This window comes from Podarcis pityusensis (assembly GCF_964106645.2).
Source record: "Podarcis pityusensis genome assembly, chromosome: 1".
Taxonomy (NCBI): domain Eukaryota; kingdom Metazoa; phylum Chordata; class Lepidosauria; order Squamata; family Lacertidae; genus Podarcis; species Podarcis pityusensis.
Window position 1 is genome coordinate 38,661,761 of NC_138028.1, and position 22,004 is coordinate 38,683,764.

Genomic DNA, 22,004 nt, shown 5'->3' on the forward strand with positions numbered 1-22,004 from the left:
CAGTTCAGGAAATAAATGGTCATAGGACACCCACAACAATAAGAGTCCTTGTTGCTGAATTGTAGTAATCAGTTCCACAGGCACATAATCTCTTAATTCAGATTTGTTTCTGATAGGGATTGTCTTAAATTTAAGCGATTCAGGCCCAGTAACATAACCTCGCTCCATCCTTTACTAAGGGAGCTTGCCACAGTTATCCTTCTTGGTTTTAGCAATGTGCTCCTCAAATTCGTTTTTAGTGTCCCTTATTGTATGCTTGCACATATTTTGCCTAGAAATGGTGTGCATGTGCAGATAGATTGTTTTTAAATTAGGAAATGAGAAGGCAGTCTTCTTATTTAATGAGCCATTACCTGGTGTGTAGACCTTTGGAAACCATCCCGGTGCACATACTGATTTATTGAGTGGCCCTGGCAAAGCCACAGTTTGTCAGCCTCTACTCACTATCTGCAATAGGGATGTTATGACTTATGATATAAAGCACTTGACAAATTGAAGTGCTATATAAATCCCTAAATAGATAGACCATTAAGTTGTGAGCATTGCAGGCTCAGGAGGCCCTACCAAGACATCTCTCATGGCACCAACAAGATAAGATTTCACAGACTTTGTTTACAATTTTTTGGTGCTCAAAAGCAACATTTTCTGGTTTAGGACATTTCTGTAGTAAAGCAGCTATTTTCTTCCTTCTTTTGACTTGAGGCTTGGTGTTGAAGAAGGTGCATCTCTGCTTGAAATGCAGTAGCCTTTTAAAAGGTGACTTTTCCTCTGCAACGGAGCATTGATTATTAAATAAAACAGCAAAATTGTTATCTGCCCATATGGTTGCTTAGCTGTCAAAAAAATTCATCCTAGTTTTGAACTTTTCCTAAAATGTTGGAAATTGTTCTAAGGGAGTTGCTGCAAAATAGAAATTAAAACTTATTTGAAGTATGCCAAATAATGGTGCTATCCTGTAGATCCACTTAAGTATTGATTTCAGTGGGTCTAGACTGAGTACTGGAAGGACAGATCGTGAAGCTGAGGCTCCAATACTTTGGCCACCTCATGAGAAGAGAAGACTCCCTGGAAAAGACCCTGATGTTGGGAAAGATGGAGGGCACAAGAAGAAGGGGACGACAGAGGATGAGATGGTTGGACAGTGTTCTCGAAGCTACAAACATGAGTCTGACCAAACTGCGGGAGACAGTGGAAGACAGAAGTGCCTGGCGTGCTCTGGTCCATGGGGTCACGAAGAGTCGGACACGACTAAACAACAACAACAAAGACTGAGTATGATGTAGTTGGATATCTCTCATCATGCATTTCTGACATCAACATTGTGGCTTCCCTCTTGCTGCTTACATTTTAGGGCACTGTGAAACTGGATAACATTGTTCCAGTTACAGATGGGTAGCCGTGTTGGTCTGCCATAGTCGAAATAAAAAAATTCCTTCCTGTAGCACCTTAAAGACCAACTAAGTTAGTTCTTGGTATAAGCTTTCGTGTGCATGCACACTTCTTCAGATACACAGTGTGTATCTGAAGAAGTGTGCATGCACACGAAAGCTTATACCAAGAACTAACTTAGTTGGTCTTTAAGGTCTTTAAGGTGCTTTAAGGTGCTACAGGAAGGAATTTTTTTATTTGGATAACATTGGTGATTATTCCCAAGGTGGATATGGATTGCTGTTAAAGCAATACCTTTGCTGGTTGCTGTTCAAGATATTTTTCTCTAGGCACATCTACCATATAGGTAGTTGGTGAGAATACAGCAAGACAGGAAAGTTAGCAGCAAGGCCCACATATATCACACCAGACTCTTAACTGAAGTACTGCTTTTTCATTATTTGCAGTATTTCATCCCATAGTAGTTTCAGGTTACTTACTCCTATCTGAGTACATTCCTGCAATCATTTTTAACTCAGAAATGAGCAAATCATTAAGCTTTTGCACATCTCTGAAGAAGGAAAAAATGCAGTTATGGACTATTATAGTCATGGTTATTTAAGCTAAATGCATGATACTAGTGTTGATTACTTGATTCTTATTTTTGTACCCTTCTGGCTAACTTTAGGTCAAATTGGTGTAATCAATCATTTTACATTACTTCTAAGAAAGCTGATATCTGTGCTATATTCTTAGAAGCTGATTTATTGTGGAAGGATGTTATAGCTCATTTGAGGAGACTGCCATTAAATCGTAGATGGTAAGAAAGGTTCTCATTCAACAATATTTTCGCCAGTAACTTAGTTTTATGCGCTGCTATTTCAGCATTATTTTGCATAGCTTTCCCTAAGGTCTAAGAACTGTAGCTGATATTAAAACTGGCACAGCATCACTAGTAATTTTCCTCTCTCCTAGAAGAGGGTTTTATATCCAAAATACTCATATCAGCATATTCTGGGATGAATCCCTCAAATTTGGAAATGCCACTATTACAGTCAGTAATGAAAGTCAAGAGCCTTTAATTCTTTCTGAACTTATGTCCTTGTTCTGCAGTAAAATATCTACTTTTAATTATTATTTTGGGCCCTTTCTGAACATAGCAAATCCCCGATGTTTCCAAAATGTACATTCCCTAGAAAGCACCCAAAGCAACAAAACACCCAAAGTGTTTATAGGCAGACGTAAATCCCATTTAGTTCAATTAAGCTTATTCCCAAGGTGTTGTATCCCACAAAGCTCTACTCAAAGTAGACCCATTGAAATTAAGGCACCTTATCCATGTCTATTAATTTCAGTAGGTCTACTCTGAGATTAGCTAACGTTTGATATAAGTGAAGGTCCCTTTCCAGAACAACTTACAGCTGTTGCCAGATCAACGTGAACCACATTGGGCAGTTCTGGAGTGCAAATTTATTTCCCTGAACTGGTTCTTTTTTTCTCTCCTTCAGCGTGCGTTGCAACAAATTGCTTGTTGAATACAGGTGGTTTTGGGGGTGGAAAACAGAATGTGGATTAACACCCACCTTCCAGCTTCACGACCTTGATTCAGATCAGGGACCCTGTGACTGCTGTTCATTAAAAAGAGAGAGAGAGAGAAATCTGTTCATTAAAAATATAGAGAGAGAAATCCCAATCAGAAGTTGCATGGAGTTTGACCCAATTTCCTATTTACACTTGGATTGTTTCAGTAAAGGTAGCTAGCATGTGAGCTCCTGAAGAACTCAGTTGCTGACATCTGCAGGCAAAGACTAGGACTGCAAAGTTTTTTAATGGAAGGCGGGTAGAAAAGTGAGAGAGCAAAGAACTGGGAGGTGGTAATTGGGATTCAGCAGTGGGCTGCTCACTCTGCTTCCTGTTCCCAGGAGAACATCAGTTTTCCTACTAAATTGCAAGAACTCACTGGCTCAGACTCTGAGAATTGAAAAAGCACACCTACCTTTGCTTCCTGTAACCTTTTTATCCTGGACAGCTGGCTGGAGTTACTAATGGATTATCCAATTCTATTTCCTTGGAGGATATTTTGCCACTGTGATAGTTAATGAGTCATTTGCTTTTCACCAGCCAAGTATTGGCTTAGATTAGCAAAGCATCCTATAAATAGCCCACATGGTGATGCTGATAGTTTGACAAAACACATTTTTTAAAAAATCCATTTGGATTTTAGATTCATCAGAACTTTCAAAAGTGCATACACACACGTTTGCTTTTTAATTTTTAAAGAAGAGCAGAAAATTTATTCTGCTAATCTTACATGAGTCTTGGTGTATTCTGATCCAGGCAGACCAACATGCAAAGAAACTGAAAGCAGACCTTGGAGTTCTCATCCCATTCATGTGATAGAAGCAGAGTGAGACTTACTGTAGCTCCTCCCAATTTGTTCTAGTTTAATGTGATATGCAGCCATGGGAAGTACCGTATTTTTCGCCCTATAGGACGCACCGGCCCATAGGACGCACCTAGTTTTTTTGGGGGGAAATCAAGGGAAAATTTTTTATTTCCCCCCCAGGTTTGTGCAGCCATCCCCAAGCTAGAAGAGGGAGACGGAGCGCTCCGTCTCCCTCTTCTGCCTTCAGGGACAGCCTCTCTAGCCTCCGTGGGGCAGCGGCTTGCCCCGCTGTCCCCCGAGCTTGTGGGGCTGGCGATGGGGAGAAGCAAGCTTGCTTCTCCCCCTCCGCCAGCCTCCAGCACCTCTTTTTCTAGAAAAATAGCACTGGTTCTGAGCCACTCAGAAGTCTCCATGTTCACAGGAGGCTTCCCCTATTCGTCCCCCTTGAACTCATGGGTGGAGATGGGATAGAGGGTAGTGTATTCTTTCTCCCTCCCTCCAAAATGTATTTGTTTAACCAAGACATCAGACATAGATGTCTGAATAGGGATATTGGAATGAATGTTTCTACTGTGTAAATGCTATGGGCAAGAAGGGAGAGGTTAGAAAATAAATAGTGTTTCAATCTCTCATGAATTTTTGACCAGGAATGCTCTGTGAAGTTTATCACTGGGGCAAATAAAGCACTGGCATGAAATGAGAGTGCAGGCCTTGGTTGGATGATGGTATTATTTGGGTTCATGATATGGTTGTTGTTGTTGTTGTTTTATGCCCCACCCATCTGTTCAGACTGTCATTTCAACTTGTTGGCCTCCTTTGTTTATTTTGCCTAATTGGTTTTGGATATGGGGGATTTGTGTGTTCATAAGAAAAGTTACATGTTCTTTCTCCAGAGAAGGTGAGGAGACAAACTTAGAAAATATTGAAATGTTGAAGTAATAAGGCCACAGGTCTATGCAGAGTGCAGTCCTTTGTTTGCCTTCATAAGTGGGTACAAACACCCATTTCTCTGATTAAGGAGCTATCTGTTAGGATTTATTCATATGGACTTTGTTCATTTTTTATTCAACTTAGTCTTGTAAAACTTTCACCTGTGAGGAATACATTCAACCTTGTGTTTTATCATATTTGTTCCTTCAGTGCTATTGCTGCATCTTTCTTTAACCTTATTCAGATTTCTTCAGTAAAGGTTTTAAAGCTCTTATTATTCTTGTCTCTGTCCTTCATTGATTCAGTCCTCTCTAGTATCTTTTTCACTGTAGTTTAGATAGCTATTGGCAATAGCCTGAATTCAGAACCATTCCTACTGTGTCCTTTTGAAGATCATAGGACAGTTTACAATATAAAAATGCATAACATACTAAAGAAAAGGGGGGGGGGGGGAGACACATACACTGCAAATTTTTCAGAGCTATTACTGATAAAGTTGTCCTGAATAATTGGTTTCTATTAGTTTATTCCTATTACAGTGGTGCCTCGCAAGACGAAATTAATTCGTTCCGCAAGTCTCTTCGTCTTGCGAGTTTTTCGTCTTGCGATGCACGGTTTCCCATAGGAATGCATTGAAAATCAATTAATGCGTTCCTAGGGAAACCGCCTTCAGGCCAGGTCCGGGGACAGTCTGTCCCCCGACCTCTTCTGAAGGCTGGGGGGGGGGAACAAGGGCTTCTGAAGGCTGGGGGGGGCTGGGGGGGGAACAAGGGCTTCGCTGCCGACCCCCAGCATTTTAAAATCTCCCCGGGAGATTTTAAAATGCTGGGGGTCGGCAGCGAACGCTTCGCTGATCCCGGCACGGCAGACAGCTCTGCGCCGGCATCCAGAGCGGGGCGGGACTTAGCGCCCCGCTCGGGATGGCGGCACACATCTGCCTGCAGTCCCGGCACGGCAGACAGCTCTGCGCCGGCATCCAGAGCGGGGCGGGACTTAGCGCCCCGCTCGGGATGGCGGCGCAGATGTGCCTGCAGTCCCGGCACGGCAGACAGCTCTGCGCTGGCATCCAGAGCGGGGCGGGACTTAGCGCCCCGCTCGGGATGGCGGCGCAGATGTGCCTGCAGTCCCGGCACGGCAGACAGCTCTGCGCCGGCATCCAGAGCGGGGCGGGACTTAGCGCCCCGCTTGGGATGGCGGCACACATCTGCCTGCAGTCCCGGGACGGCAGACAGCTCTGCGCCGCCATCCCGAGCGGGGCGGGACTTCTCTGCTGTCCCGGGGAGATTTTAAAATGCTGGGGGTCGGCAGCGAACGCTTCGCTCCCGCCCGCCAGCATTTTAAGACCGCCCGGGGCAGCGGAGAAGTCTCCGCTGTCCCGGGAAGGCAGGCGGGGGGGGGAGCAAAGACTTTTGCCCCCCGCCGGCCTTCAGAAGAGGTCCAGGACCTCTTCTGAAGGCCGGCTGTGGGCGAAAGTCTTTGCTCCCGACCGCCAGCAATTTAAAACAGGTCCCCGGAGATTTCCCTATGGGCTTTCGTCTTGCGAAGCAAGCCCATAGGGAAATTCGTCTTGCGAAGCGCCTCCGAAACAGAAAACCCTTTCGTCTTGCGGGTTTTCCGTCTTGCGAGGCATTCGTCTTGCGGGGTACCACTGTATTTGTTGACCAGGTCTTTATTTTCACAATAAATAATCTAGGAATCAGAATTCTAATATTTGAATTGTTAACCACATAACGAAAATGCCCAGGCAATACCTTTGGTGCTTAGAATATTAGTAATTACTTTCTGGAAATGGAGACCACTAAGATGTCCACTTATAAACGTAAGAAACCTTTAGTTATTATTATTACTATGAAAACATGGTTTGTAAACCTGTTTCATTATTTCAGTCCCTGTTGATGAGAGAAACATGGCATAGCTCGTGAAATGCCGTCTTGGGCATATATGTTGGGTGTGTTGCTCTCATCCTCTCCAGCCCAGTCTCCAAGGCTTAGGCTCATTGTGAGAGGCAGGTGTGCACTTTTTGCAGGTCCTCTCTAAACTGCCTGATCAGCTGAGTGAGCCTTTGTTGTCTGGTTGACTCATGTGGGACTCAGACCTGAGTTTAAATGCCTTCTCAAGTACAGATGTGTTAGGTGGCCACTATCACTTGTCATTCAGCTTCTACCTCCAATCTAAAAAATGGGAATTAACCTGCCTTCCTTACAAATTTGTTGCAAAGGTAAACAAGCTTATAAATGAAAGTCCTATGTTCTCTTTGCATTATTGAGGGGTAATGTTAATTAAATTAATGGTTTAATGCTCTAAATGTCATGACGCAGCATTGTAGCAGCTCTTTCCAAGAGTTACTGCCTGTGACATAGTCCCTCCTGAGTTCCACTGCAAGGAAGACAGAAAGGTGAGACAGCTACAGTGTGGTTTCAGTTGTGCGTAATTTTGTGGGAATTGCTGCTGTGCTACATGACTGTTCAGTGCAGGCAATACTGAAGCACCTCTGCTCTTAAATTGTCTCTGAAATGTGTGCAGTGGAGAAAAAGAGAAACCTCCCTGTAGCCTTTCTTGTTTGTACTACTTGGCTTGGGCTATTTGATACCTAGTGCAGAATTAATGAGAGAATGGCGGCACTGTGGAAGACCTGTCAGTTGATTCCACATTATGGAGGGAGAATGAATTAGGAATACAGCCAGTGTGTGCTTAAATGGCTCTACTTGAGCATCACTAATCAAATAATAGGGCTGCATATTAGGCCATATTATATGTCCCTATAAATGCATAATTTATTTGCTTACTTATTTAATAAAATTTATGTAACCTTTATTTAACAAAATTAATACATGCAGTGACCATTTTGCATGGGGGTTGCATAGTGTGGGTACACGGCTTGGCATTTTTCTGGATATACCCTGGCTGTTAGTTGGACCTTAGCCCTTACTATCTTGCCAGATAATTCATTTCAGTATACATAGATTAAGTCTGTTTAGTTTTATCACCATGAGTTGGTCAACAGTTCTAATTTCTACACCTGCCATATTAACAGATGTGATTTTGTGGAATGGTGTATAGGAGCCTAGGGATAACCAAACTACCTCAGGATAGGTTAGTCTTATATGATCTACACACAAGGCACAGGCATGTGGTAAAATCAGCATCGGGTAAATAACGAAAAACTTTTCTTTAAAAACCATAAACACACTTGGCGCATTGATTAAATAAGTTAAGATTTAATGACACACTTTCATGTTTCTCCTGTCAGTCTGTACCCACATTTCTGTCTGTTAAGGACATTATCCAACTGTTAGCAACTGTTCGATGCATGTTACCAGATATATAAATGAATAACTAGGATGAAAATAGAATCTATATCAATCATTTAAGTTCAGTTAATTGTAACCAGCATGAGTTTGACCAAACTGCGGGAGGCACTGGAAGACAAGTGCCTGGCGTGCTCTGGTCCATGGGGTCACAAAGAGTTGGACACGACTAAACGACTAAACAACAACAAATATCTAAAAAGCAGTGTATGGTTTGTTTCTATCAAGCTAATTTCACATTTCATGTAATACGCCATACAATTCCCCCGTTCCACTTAGTTCAGTTACCATTTATCTCTCAGTTCATGTATGTCTCATTGGCTGCTCTCCTGTACACAGCTATATGTGCAAAAGAGCTTATCCCTCTTAAGTCAATGGGAATCAATCAGCCTAACTGTACACTGGGTTGCCGCTTTCACCTTTATAATATTAAGCTGCTAAGGCTTACCCTATGTGCAAAAGAGCCCATAGCATATAGCAAGCACTTTATTTTCATTAAAAAACACATTTCAGAAGAGTGTACACTTGTTTCACCAAGTCTTATATCTCTTTCTGAGCTTAACTATTCTCTTGATGGATTGTGTGCCTTATTGTTCTTGTTTACATGTAACATTAAGCAATAGTTAATGCTAAGTTATAGTTAATAAACCATCATTAAAACCAAGGTATCTCACATACAGTCACTCAAACCATGGTTTGTTTATCACAGAACGGTTTCTTTCTCCTCCACTGTTGAATTTTAACCTGTTCTACACTAGTAGCTTTGGAGCAGTGACAGATCCTTCACCATAGTTAAGGAGAGAGGTCCAAGTTCACACATAATACTAAGCTATGGTTAACGTTAAGAAAAGTTTATAAACCGTGGCTTAATGTTAGATGATCAACTTTAACTTTAGTTAAATAAACCACGGCTTATAAGCTGTAGCTTATTGTAATGTGTGAAGATGGTCATCGTTGCTGTTTATTAAACAAAACAGAAGGTTTCATAATATCCTAGTACTAGTAGAATGTGAGAGTTTTAAATTCATGTATAAGAACTTAAAAATATGTACACAAGGAAATGATTAATCCAATTTGCATTATAAAGCAAATAACCTACTGTGATAGACTGTTACATCTGATGATGCATAAACATTAAAATGACTTTGCCAAATACAGGAAGTTTTAATTATGCTTGTGTAGATTCATGCAGATCAGCTTTTTCTTATCTATAGTGCTTATCTTTGTTTAAAAAACTACTTATCTGTTTCTTAGTTAAGAACTATGGTTTGAAGTTACAGTTTGGCCCATCCTTAAGTATAACCACAGCACAGAAGACTGATTTGTACAACTCTGTAGGTCTCTTTCCATCCCTTCTGCTCTACCAAATGCATAGCAATATAATGTACATTCTTAATCTAACACCATGTTTTTCAGGACTAAATTTGAATTAGATTATATGTAAATATCTCTATCTGTCCTGATCATCTGTGCTGGATCGAAACTTCATTACATCAAAGTAAGCTATGTCATATCAGTACATGCTACACTGCCTATGAATTTGACACCATTTTTCCTAAAATGTGATTGCTCATCTGCCTTAAGCCATTAGCAGAGTAACAGCAATGTCTTAATATTGTGATTTGAGCTATGCAAGACTATTGAAAATAATTTAAGCCCCTATAGCTAGAACAAACGCTTATTTGACCTACTTGTACTATTTATATGGGGGAACATATGGCATCTCTACTTCCATTCATAATAATAGTACAACAAGAGCTGCAGCATTTAATCCTATTTTTTGTAGCTCAAGTTATGATTGCTTTCCTGAATAGTTGCATTTTCAGTCCAGAAATATTAAAAATTTCTCTAACTCTTATCCCCCCAGCAACACAAGTCACAGGAGAGCCATGTGTATCTCCTCATAACTGTAATACTTTCCTTCCCTTTTAATTAGGTGGTGGTGGTGTGTTATGTTTAGTTGCCAGTGTATTGTGTTTAGGAAGTATAAAACCAGAAACTATCAGGCTTATACTCTGGCTTATACTTCCTTAAGTGAAGCTTATTCTATCATTCATGTTATGCAATCATTTGATAAAAGATGGGTAGAATTTAGAGACCAGCTGAATATGTGAGCCCTCTTACAGTTAATTAGGTATTTACTAGAGCTGTAAGCTAAGATTTCAAATATTGATTAAACCGCTTAATCAGGAGAGAGACCATCAGCCATCATTACTTTGCTGTTTGGTAGAAAGCTCTGTCTCTTGAATTTTTGCTTGCTATGCAGCTGTTAAAAACACAGAAATCAAAGAGACAGGTCAATTCTGTCTTTACACAGGTGAACTCTGTTCCTGCTTTGTGCACTGAAAAACTTGGAGTTCTTGGTTGCTGAAATCATTGCCAAGACCATATTTTTTGCAACTCCAAAAATGCTTATAAAATTCAAAGTCCTTAAGAAACATCCCTTTCTACATTTCATTTTGAAATACCATTTCTGCTACAGAAATTTAATGATTGATAGCCCACTTTATTTACAATACAACCATAAGAATTCCAATCTGGGACATTGTAGGAGCAAAGAAATGGACACTTCCTCCCTACTCTTTAGAAGTGAATTGATAGGGTGTGAGCTGAAATGTTCAAGAGTCAGTTGCAAGGCAATAAACAGATTTGCTAATGAGTGGACTTTTGGTTTAATAGCAGATTGTACTCATTTTGAAATGAGACACCAGTTCTCAAACTTGTTTTTATAGTAGTTCCAAACTCCTGATCAAACCAAACGCGTTTGATTTACAAATGAAACAGTCATCCAGAACAAACTTGCTGAAACAATCATACACAAGCAGTGGGTTGGGGGCAAATAATAATAATGATTGTTTCCTGCTGACAAAATCAGTTGATTCTTCTTTTAAAACTACAAAGAGAGAGATAGAGATTTGCTGATCAATTCCATTGCAAGACCATGGCCTTTCTCAGAAAAGTGTGGACAATTTCTAAATTCATTGCATTGTTAGACCACAAGCAATGCAAACACTTAATAATATATTTTCAATACCAAATACTTTATAACACTACAGGTATGGAATGTATGAACATCAAGCCATTGATCCCTATGTATGAATTCTATATTTTATGCCACTGGTGCATTCAAAATTGCATCAGAAATTCAAACCACACATGCAACAATCAGACCTCCAGACATTTTAGGCCACAACCCCCAATCATTCTCCACCATGGGATATACCGTATTTTTCGCTCTATAGGATGCACTTTTCCCTGCCAAAAATTAAGGGGAAATGTGTGTGCGTCCTATAGAGTGAATGCAGACTGCGCAGCTAAGCCCAAAGCCAGAACAGGGAGACGGAGTGCTGCGCAGCGCTCCGTCTCGCTGTTCTAGCTTGGGATTAGCTGCGCAAAGCCTCCGCAGGGCAGCGGGGTGCCTTCACCCCACTGCCCTGCGGAGGCTACGAAGGCTGTACGAAGGTGGGGGGGGGAGGCTGCAACGCTTCCCCCCACCGCCAGCCCCACAAGCTAGGGGGGCAGCGGGAAGGCGGTGCGGCGCCTTCCCGCTGCTCCCCGACCTGGTCTTTGGGGCTGGCGGTGGGGGAAAGCAGCGCTTCCTCCCACCAGCCCCAAAGAGCAGGTTGAAAGGAACCCAAAGTCTCCGGAGCCCAGCGGGAACTCCCGATGGGCTCTGGAGGCTTTGGGTGAATGCACCTTGAACGCACAGAACGCACCTTGTTTTAGAGGGGGAGAACAAGGAAAAAAAAATTTTTTCCTGTTCTCCCCCTCCTTTGTTCCGGTGTGTCCTATAGAGCGAAAAATACGGTAATGGGCAGAGGCTGGTGGAAGTTGAAGTCCAAACAAACATGGAGGGCATCAGGTTGGAGAAGACGTAAACTGAGAAGAAAAAGAACATTAACCGTTCTCAGCTTCATAAAGTGGTATTTTTCATCAGTTTTGTTTCAGCTTTAAAAAAAATCAAAAAGGTATTTGGGAACATGAACACTTGTTTTCTTTTTTTTCTTTTGAGACTTAGGCTAGAATCCTATACCAAGTATCTGGGAGTAAGTCCTATCCAACTCAGTTGGACTTACTTCTCATCCAGACATGTATAGAATTTCTCTATTTATTCCAGGAAAAGATGGCAAAGCTCTGTTCTGTGAGTAGAACTCCACTCACGAGTCTCATAGGTTGAAGAGCATTAACTCAGTGGTAGTTATTGCAGAAAGTCTCTTGTTCAGTCCATAGCATTTCCAGGTAGAGCTAAAAAATGGTGCTGGATGAAGCACAGGAGAGTCTTTGCTAGTCATTGTAGACCTGTAGTCCCTGACATCGGACAACCCTCCTAGCATGTCATGTGGGCAGGGAGAAAAGGAGAAAGTGTGTGTTTTGGTTTGGGACGATTTACCTGTTTTGGGGTGGTGGTTTGCTTTCATTTGTGTACCTGTGTGTCTTTTATTTTGTGTTGGTGTAGGTGTAGGTGTTTTGCCCATTTTGGAGAGGATTTTGAGCATCATCAGCTGGGTATTCTGTGGTGCCCATGACAGCAAAGTTAGATTTCCAAATGTATCCATGGGCCCAACAAGTGTGGGTCTCCTGATGCAGGCAGTATTGAGCCAATTGGAGCAATGGCCTAATAGAAGATAAATTCCTGCCTTCCTAGGATCCAACCTTGTTTGTTTTGTATCAGAGAGTTGTGATATTAGAAAATGTTGAGATACATTTGATCATGTCATTCACAGTTCTCACGTAAGTTTCCCATTTTTGTTTCTAACAATTTGTTATTATTATTTTATTTTAGGAAATAGCATATTACATTCAGCTGCAGACAGTGTAACCAGTGCAGTACAGAAGGCAAGTCAAGCTTTGAATGAGCGTGGTGAAAGGTTAGGTCGAGCAGAGGAAAAGACAGAGGATATGAAGAACAGTGCTCAGCAGTTTGCAGAAACTGCACACAAGGTATGAAATTAATAAAATACAGCTTAAGGAAAAGGACAAGAAATCCTTAATATGGTAATAACTTCTATGAGAAGCAGGTTGCTAGGAAACCCCTAATATTAATATGCAACATTGTTTTCACATATTGTTGTCAATTGTTTCATCTCATCAAAAGGTACCAAACCCTTTTCAATAAATGCTGGCAAAGGGGAACATTCTGACCTGGTAAGTTAGCGCTGGCATTTGTTTGTTTGAAAAATATGCAGCCCACACTTCTAGTGCCTGCATATTGAGGTGGGGCAGGGATATTTTACAACAATTAAGTAAATCAAATAAAGCACAACATTCCATAAAATGATGTAATACAACAGAGATGGGTTCAACAGATACAATACAAAAATATCAGTTAAAAAAATTATATACCCCAATAAAACACATGTTTGCTGGAATACAAAAAAGTTTTTACACTCTCTTGGAAGATTCTGAGGAAACCTAGAATATGGTGTGAAGGCTAATGTTCTACTATGTGCATTAACTAAATCTGAGGTAGGGCCTTCTCAGTAGTGGCACCCGCCCTATGGGTGATATCCAACTAAGGCTGCAATCCTAACCATGACTATTTAATTCAATATGGCTTACTCCCAGGTAAGTGGGGTTACCATGTCATACTCTGAATAAACCCAGAGAAGTCAATGCCAGTGAGATTTTTTATTATAAATAACAAACACAAACAATCCAAGTGTAAGTTAAAAAACACTAGTTTTCAGAGCTGCAAATTAACAAAACATACAATTATAAAGTTCCCCAGATATTTTAGATTTAAAAATCGCCATGACAGCCAACAGTTTTCATCTGACAAGCTTCTCACTGCTAGCATATACAAAGCAACCTCATAAATAACAAACTTATCTTTATCAGCCAGCAACCATCTAATTTTGAAATCACCTGTTTGACCTTCTAAAAAATTCTGGAATGAATAGAAGGATCTGCTCCTATGAAGGGCAATAAAGAACATAGTACACAGTATCTCCATCTGACCTTACACAAAAATGGTCTTTTGTTGGCCTTTTAAAGAATGTACTGGTTAAATATTCTGTTGGCATGGTTTGAAAGCTGAGCAGAGTAACACATATCTAACAAGGGAAAAAAACGTTCCACAGATTGCAAGCAAAGTGTTGCATCAAACTATGCAGCAAGACCTGACAAAAAGGATATGAGGACTTGCATTTTCCATCTCCCATTTTGCTTTGTGATACAGTCAGGACCAGGAGAGGAATGTTGCCACCAGCAGTGCAAAATACATCCTTTGGATTGCATTGTAGCATTTTCCCTATTACACATTTACACTTAAGTCTTGTACTGCCCTTGGTATTACTGTGGCTATTCCTTACATCTTCCATCATAAAAAGGAGCTTATATTTCTAACTGTGCCTACAAATACTCTTACTTTTTACCCGTAGAAGATGGGTGCTCGCTTCACTTTAGCGAATGCATGTTTTTATGTTTAAGTTAATTTCGAACTGCTCCCATCACCCCCAGACACCATGTTGGTGAAGGCTGAAAGCCTTCTCTTAGAATATGATTAAAACAAAAGTGGCTGTCTTGGTTTTTGAATCTTTATCAGTCTGGCTATAACTCTGCAACTTCCACTAACAATTACTAGCAGAGGACTATCTGGACTATACATACACATATGCTTCTGTAAATGGAGTTGGAAGCAAATATAGACCATCCCTGACTACCCCAACATCTTGTCTTCCCAGACTTCTGTTGCACCGCATTCATTCAGCCCAAGCACCTCCTGTCCTTGGCGCAAATCTCTTTTCAAACAAGCCTGATCTGTTAACCTTGCCTGTGATCTAGACTAGCAACCTCTGTCTTTCCTCACATAATTGGCTTCTTTGCGAAGCCTTCTGCTTTCCCTTAAACACACTTCATAGTGTTCTCAAGACTTGGTATCTCCTGTATTCACAGCCTTTCTCTCACACTCCTCTATTATTATATGCTACAAGGACTGACCATCACCTTTTTGTTTCATAATAAATATGGAATTGTATGTGATGCAACTTTCAAGAACTCTAGCCGACCTGGAACATGACTCTTCTTCCTTTTCTTTAAAAATATATATATATGAATATTTCAAGCATCATATCACACCCCTAGAAACTACAGGAAAAACTTGAAACTTATTCCTTTAATCCTCATTTATTTATCCTGCATTTATGTTTTTCTCCAACATTCGGAACTGAATACTAATGAGCAATACTGAATTCCTGTGTTGCTTTCTCCCACTTTTGAAAGTAGTGAAACAAACTCATTAATCTGGTTTGTGTTTACTTTTAAACTCTTTGAAGTGACTTCACAGAGTCATTGTTGCAAAGTCAATTATTTATACAAGTTGCTGGTTTATGTGCTTTGTTCCCAGTACTAATCTGTGCCGTGCCTGAAATGTAAAATAATCCTGCACTGGCAAAAATCCTAATGATGACGTCTATTAATGTAAAAAGAAAGAAAGAGAAAGAAAGAAAGAAAGAAAGAAAGAAAGAAAGAAAGAAAGAAAAGATTTAAGTAAATATCTGTGTGCCTTTCAGCATCTTCATTTTTAAGGAACATTTCAGAATCAAGTCAAGGATCTCACTTAAAAGATGTAGCACAAATGCTGTGACATTTTGTCAGCTCCTGATATCACTATTAAAATGTTGTCATTAGATGGCTGAGGTGGTGTCCAGGAAGTGGCTACATGTCAAGTTAATTTCTGTATTAAGTGGATAAGATGTGGGGAGAGATGCTTGCTAGCACATCACTTGAAAAGGCTTTTCTGTGTGTATCCCAAAATAACCAGATATAAGTGCGAGTATGAGAGCTGATATTGAAAGATGCAGCTGTGTTCTTGTTACCTACTTTAAAATGTCTTGAGTATTGGGGCGGGGGGGGGGAATCATTTATTGAAACCCAAGAGATTTGTTGCCAGTCAGTGTTGCCAACAATAAACTAGATGGACTGGTGCTGTGTTAGCTTCCTATGACACAGGTTTGTTCAGTATTCATAAGGATAACTCAAGAGGTCTGTACTGCACTCAAGAGGTTTGCTACTGGGCCAAGTTCAAGGTATTGCTATCAGCATATAAAGCCCTTAACAACTTGGGACCAGCCTTACCTGACATGCATCCATTCGACCGCTTCAATCGGTGGAATTGGCACTATTACAGGTGCCATATAAGACCTGTACCTAATTTGTAAGAACTTGAACTTGTAAGAACTTTTGTGTGGCAGAGCCTACACTTTGGAACTCCCTGTCTACTGAGATCAAGCAGGTGAATTCACTGACCTCTATTTGGCACCTGCTAAAAACATTTTATTTAGACAAGCCTACCCAGATGCTTTGAAAGTTAAGGTGATTTTAATCTGATTTAGTCCCAACCGACTCCAGCTACAAAAGGTGAGGCTGCTGAACAGATTCTTGGGCTGGGGTACTGGTTAGGGCTTTTCATTGGGGGAGGGTTTTGGCTGATTTTTATTTTTTTGTCAACTTAAGGTGTTCATATTTAAGAACACCCCCCCCCCCAGCTTATGCAAACTATATGCTCTGTATAGAGGATCATAATCAAGAGTCTCTGTGTGTTTCCACCTCCCTTGTAGATGGGTCTTAGTTCCTTAAATTTTTGTATAAATCAAGCCGCACTTTGTTGTGACATCAGGTCCCCTGAACAGTGGTTTGAGCTATCCCTCCAAACTAAGATTGTAAACCGTGGTTTGATTCTGCTTTGGAGGGATCACTCAAGCTACCGTTAGTTCTGTATTTGCAATGAGGAGGGGAGGGGTTTAATATGCTTATATTTCCTTTCAGAGCTTTCTTTAGAAGTTAGATAATCTCATTAACATTGCATGTGATATTTGTAATTTAGTCTAAATTAAGTAATTTTAAGGTATTTATTTTTATCTTGGTTGGATTTCAGCATCTTCATCCTTGAAATGAGTGAAAACAACTAAGTATCTTCCTTCTGTATTGATTATATGGTCAGTGAATGTAGCAAGCAATATAAACTCAACAGGAGAAAGTTTTATTGGGATTTGCACCCAATATATACATGCTTCCATTTTGTCTGCAGCTCAGGAACTAAGCCTTGTTCATAAATGCCCAGCCATAATTGTAAATAAGTCTTAATGCATCTCTCACTCTCTCACACATTTTCCCTCCAGCTTGCCATGAAGCACAAGTGCTGAGAATGCCTACTGTAAAGATCTTTCCAAGAGGAACTGAAAAGCTAGATTCATCATTTTTTTACTGGAGATACAACCACATGTCTGCTTTTTTCTACAGTTCATTGAAGCCCAGTTATTCCAGTTACTATGTAGGAAATAAGTTGTATTCCTATCTTTTTGTATTGCTAAGCCATTCTGCACTTTTACCATATATATTTTTTATTATTTAAAATAAGAGATGGTGTTAACATGGAAATTGGACCAAAGGACATACTGAACTGCATTGATCTTCAACATCACACTTTTCCCAGTATTAAGAAGGAAGAAATAAAACTGCCTACGGGGAAGATTACCAAATGAAAATAAAATCCAAGGAATTTGGTTTACAATTATCTCTTTGAACAATTTTTAGAGCTACATAGTTTATGCCTTCGATCACTGAGCAAAACGAAATGAATTATTTGCTATGAAAAAACAGCCTTCTCATTTATGCCAGTATTAATACTCATATTTTGCATGTGCCATCACCAGCACCACAGTGCAAATCTGGATTCGAGAGGTCAACTTGTGGTCAACACTACATTTTCAAAATAACTTCTTTTTTACTCTTCTGATTTATTCTTTGGACTGCATAATACCACCGAGAATTCACACTTGAGATGTTAAGGCTAAGGAAACTCTGATGATTAAATTTCTAAATGTCTCTGCATTTAGTCTGGAATTTAGCAGTCAAATTATAAAATAGAATTTTCCCTTTGTAAATGAGATTTTTAAAAGAGAGAACATTCCAGATCCACATTATATAGGAATCATTCCAGCATTTTAATGTGTCCACGAACACTTACTACACTTGCTGAAGCTGCAGTTCTGCTTAATGTTGAGCATGCTTCAATTTTAGTGCTTTGAGTAACTTTGGTACATTTATTCCCAACACTGCAGCCTTGCCATCCTTGGCTAGGAGAAGCTAAGGTTGAACTGCCCTTGCACTGAGTGGTTCCCAAGGAGACTTACAATTTTAGAGTAACTAAAATTAACCTTGCATTTTGTGGAATACTCACTTGCACACACACAAATTCCGTTGGTTTTGAAGCTTTTGCCGTTTCATCTAACAACATGCACAAAAGCCTCTTGTTTGAGTTTGGGAACTGGAGCTATGCATGGAGTTCTTGGCACTGGATCTCAGCATCCAGTACTTAGGGGTCGCAGTTATTCAGTTAGCTTGCAACACTTGATCTATAAGCATATCCATTGCACATGAAGTCAGTTCTGTCTGCTTTGTCAGCATCAGCACCAGACCATTCTTACCTAACTTCCCTTCAAGAGATGATTGAGTTGTGTGGATCCAACCACACCCTTTCCTCTGATAGCACTGAATATTTGCTAGGCATAGGAAGAAAAGTGCGCAGAAAATGTGAGGGTCAAACCCCCCCCCATAAGTTACAGCAAATGTTTCAGGATTTCTGATATATTTTGCATTTTCTTCTCTGATTTTCCTCCCTGCTTTGAATTTTTCGATCCAAAGTGATATGTGAGCAGAATTTCATGTTATTTCACTGCTATCGCATTGTTGATGCCGATTGGAACACACCTAATGGTTTTCAAGTAAGGCAACCCAAGAGATGAGAAAAACGGTTTGTAGATATTGGAGAGTGAAATTTCTGCATTTTTATTTTATTTTTGTTTGCACAGACACCAGCAAAACAAAACAAGCAGCTTTTAATGCAGATGAACCTTTAAATCAACACAGAGAGAACATCCATTTAAATAGACTTAACTGCCCATTAGATTTGTTTGAAATTGTAAGAGAAAAGTGGCTTTGTGGACCCCGCACCCCTTACGAGTTACAACAGCACAGGCCTGCCAGTTAGACATGTTCCAAATCAAAATAAGGTGGTTAAATGTAATGCCTTCACTGAACAGTGCATTTTGAACCATTGGCTCCATCTGACGCACCTACTGCTCAGGAATTAAATGGGCCAGCGAAATATCCAGCAGAACTTTGCCCTTTGGAATTAGACTTAAGTATACAACATTTTCCAAATCAATTTTGTGGTACCCCTTCACACACAGCAAGGTGGGTACCACTTTCTGTAATGCTGCCCCATGCAATGGGCTATGCGTGAATAGTGCAGCTATGTAGGCAGGGCTCATCATAGGGATCTTTCCCATGCGATCTTTCCCACACAACACCAAGTACCCTGGACAAGTAGTCACATCATTCATAGGCAGTTCCAGCTCTCTAAACTGCATCATGCAAAGCCAGCACCAATGTGACCATAGCTGAAAAGGACTTCAGTTGGAGATTAGATGAATTTACAATGAACATGAATGAAGTGTTAGGTAACACAGTGTGAATGAGGATACTATTTGCAGTTGGCCATATCTGAACGGAGGACTACTGCTAAATTCCAGATTTTCCATTGCTTGTACTGTGAACCATTATTCTGTATGTTATATTTATTTTGCACATTTTTTGCATTTCAGATCAATGATAATTTTCGCTTCTTGTCAAATTAGGGCTTGTTTTCAAACTGCCAAGCAACCCCTGGTGATTTTATCACTTTGATGTATCAAAAATTAGATCTTAATTTGTATTTCTGCTATTGAGTAAATTTAAATTTCATGGTGGCTTTTTTTTTTTAAGGATAATTAGAAGCAAATGTGCTTACATCTAGTACTGAAGGTAATAAACATTATAGTGTTAAAAACGTCCTCCTGAGAATAGTGGTAGTATACGATTCTAGTATTAGATATTTGAGTACACAAAGTATACCATAATTCAGGTTAATGTTTCATATTCAAGAATGTATTTGTAAAAAGTAACAAGAACCATAGTTTCTTTATCAACTTTTTAAAAGTTCTGCGAAGAATAAAAATCATATGTTACTGGACTTCAAACTGTTATATCAGTGAGATCAGTCTTAACAGCCTATTTTTGTGGCTAGCAAAATGTGCATTAATGTGAAAATGTTAACAGAACTTGCTCACTAAATAAGTGATCTTAAGTTTGTTGTGCTTTAACATGCCAAAATTGTAAATTCTTGTTGATATGATATTCTTTCTAGGGATATAGGGGGGGGAAACACCACACCATTCTACAATAAATGGGTTCTTTTCTAATCCTGGTTTTCGTCATTCAATAAAATATGCTGTTCTTCCAGATTATTTGGTGAGAGAAGGCATGACTGTAAATTTAACCTTGTAGAAGGATTTTTGTTATTATTCCATACCTCCCCTTTTGCTCTTAATCCTTTTAGGTGACACTTAAGGGCGCTTCCAGTAGACCTGCATTTTGAGCATTCATCCTGATTTGTTTGCAGGCAGATTAGATGTGGTTAGCTGTTTTACTGAGCATTCGCTTTTGTTTATAAGGAGGCTAGATGATGTAGCATCCCACACTTTCTGCTACTTTTTCCTTTCACTTTCCTTTTTGCTAAAAAAAAGAAGAAAATTATCTTTTGGGAAGCGCGTTTGATGTGCAATATCTCTAAATCAACTTTAATTGCGCAACTGGAATTTGCTGGTATGTGGACGACTATCACCCCAAAATAGTGACTGTCTCAAGGTGCCCCAAGTCTAAAGAGTTCTGTGGGAAGCACATTTTGAACTGGGAGCTCAGCGGCGCCTCCCTCCACCCCTTGGCCACACCAGCAAGGGCTTCTTTACACAACTACTTTATGGTGGTTACTGGAACACTTAGCCATGTTCCCCCCACCCCTTATTTCCTCCTTTTGTTGCTGGCAGAAGTGCCTAATAAAATATTGCATACTAGAGATCCATAAGGAATCAGCCATTCAAAATAAAGATTTCATGGCTCATACTTGTTGTATATATGCCTTAACTAAATGATTTACACAAAGTTGGCCACTGATTTTCATATGTATTCCAGACAGATAAGATTGCCTGCAAAGAATGTGACACTTGTTTTGTGGCCTGAAATGTGTGCAGAAGCTGATCGCTGAAGACCGTCATCTTTTGCATCACATCATTCAGAATTGTTTTGGCTTCTTGTCACACCTGTACTGTAAATATTCACATTACTAAAAGGTATATTTACCAATGTGCTACATGCACATTACAAAGTGCTACTGGACCGATCCATCCTCTTGAAGAATAAAAAGCACCATGGCTCTAAACGGTTACGGTGCTCAACTACATTGCTGAATGTTGTGAATGCAAGTTGCAGTTTGTCCCTTCAATAAATAGCTACTTTTCTCTTCGTCAGGGCATAGGAATGTCTAGGCCCTTGGAATGAGATGTTGGCCTTGTACAAAACTATAATCTGGCAAAATAGAATTCATTGTATGTATTGTTCTGTGTGTGATTCACATAACTGTAAAATGACAATTTTGTTTTCATAATAAAAGTTTTAATAAGTATATGAACGATGACTTTTTGCTTTTATATTTTGGGACGTCCCAGCTATTACAAAAGTATTGTGAAAATGCTGGCTTTTGCTGTATGCCTAGGAATAGATGGTAGAATCCAGCTGATGTTTGTCTGCCGGAAAGCAGCCATCAGCTGAATGGAGAAGTGGGAGCAGTTTTTGGCTATTCCTCTCCCACATCCTCCACCCTACCGCTTCTCAAAATCTCTAGAGAATTGGGGGACCCTCTTGAACAGATTTTAGGTGCATGGGGAGCTAGGGCCAGGGGAGGAATTGCTGGAAATAGCCACAGTGGTGGGAAACTTCTGGAGGTGGAGAAGATTTGGGCGCTGCTTCCAGGCTTCCCGCAGGCACCCAGTTGGCTGCTGTGAGAACAGCATGCTGGACTGGATGGGCCATTGGCCCAATCAAGCAGGTTCTTATGTAGGTGCACAGGTAAGCAGACTTGAGCAGGCAGGTAGTGCTAGATTCATAGGAACGTAAGTTCTACAGCAGCAGCATCT

At 40.2% G+C, this 22,004-nt stretch overlaps 1 protein-coding gene across 2 annotated transcripts in view; it reads left to right on the forward strand.

The window, feature by feature from the left end:
* The window catches only part of STXBP6 (syntaxin binding protein 6), a 99,105-nt gene extending 77,610 nt beyond the window's left edge, over positions 1-21,495 (forward strand). For both annotated transcript variants that reach the window (XM_080979573.1, XM_080979574.1), the window contains exons 5-6: positions 12,776-12,933; positions 17,112-21,495. In XM_080979573.1, coding sequence (XP_080835699.1) covers positions 12,776-12,933; positions 17,112-17,135 — 182 coding nt within the window. In that variant the 3' untranslated portion in view covers positions 17,136-21,495. The remainder of the gene's footprint in view (positions 1-12,775; positions 12,934-17,111) is intronic.
* The last annotated feature ends 509 nt before the right edge of the window (positions 21,496-22,004 follow it).